At 55.6% G+C, this 315-nt stretch overlaps 1 protein-coding gene across 1 annotated transcript in view; it reads left to right on the forward strand.

Moving 5' to 3' along the window:
* Positions 1-315, forward strand: part of LOC112104697 (myosin-6-like) — a gene marked incomplete at its 3' end in the record, with an annotated part of 18,497 nt that overhangs the window by 17,818 nt on the left and 364 nt on the right. Inside the window, exon 21 of the mRNA XM_029914149.1 lies at positions 177-299. Coding sequence (XP_029770009.1) covers positions 177-299 — 123 coding nt within the window. The remainder of the gene's footprint in view (positions 1-176; positions 300-315) is intronic.

Here is a 315-nt window from a genome sequence, read left to right on the forward strand (position 1 = left end):
TGGATGGATATTACAGAGGAAGGGAGGGATAGATGTGTGGCCGGATGGATGGGTTCATAGATAAATACTGCTAGATGGGCTCATTGCTCTGGTCCAGGGTAGTGAGAAGGGGTGGGATGGGGCGATACTGGCCTATATGGTCCTTTTGGTCTAATCCTTCCCCTGCCCCTGTGCAGACCATGAAGGAGGAGTTTGGGCGCCTGAAGGAGGCGCTGGAGAAGTCGGAGGCCCGGAGGAAGGAGCTGGAGGAGAAGATGGTCTCTCTGCTGCAGGAGAAGAACGACCTCCAGCTGCAAGTGCAGGCTGTGAGTGATG

The sequence above is a fragment of the Terrapene carolina genome, unplaced genomic scaffold (genome assembly GCF_002925995.2).
Source record: "Terrapene carolina triunguis isolate 2854851 unplaced genomic scaffold, T_m_triunguis-2.0 Scaffold32147, whole genome shotgun sequence".
NCBI classification, from domain to species: domain Eukaryota; kingdom Metazoa; phylum Chordata; order Testudines; family Emydidae; genus Terrapene; species Terrapene triunguis.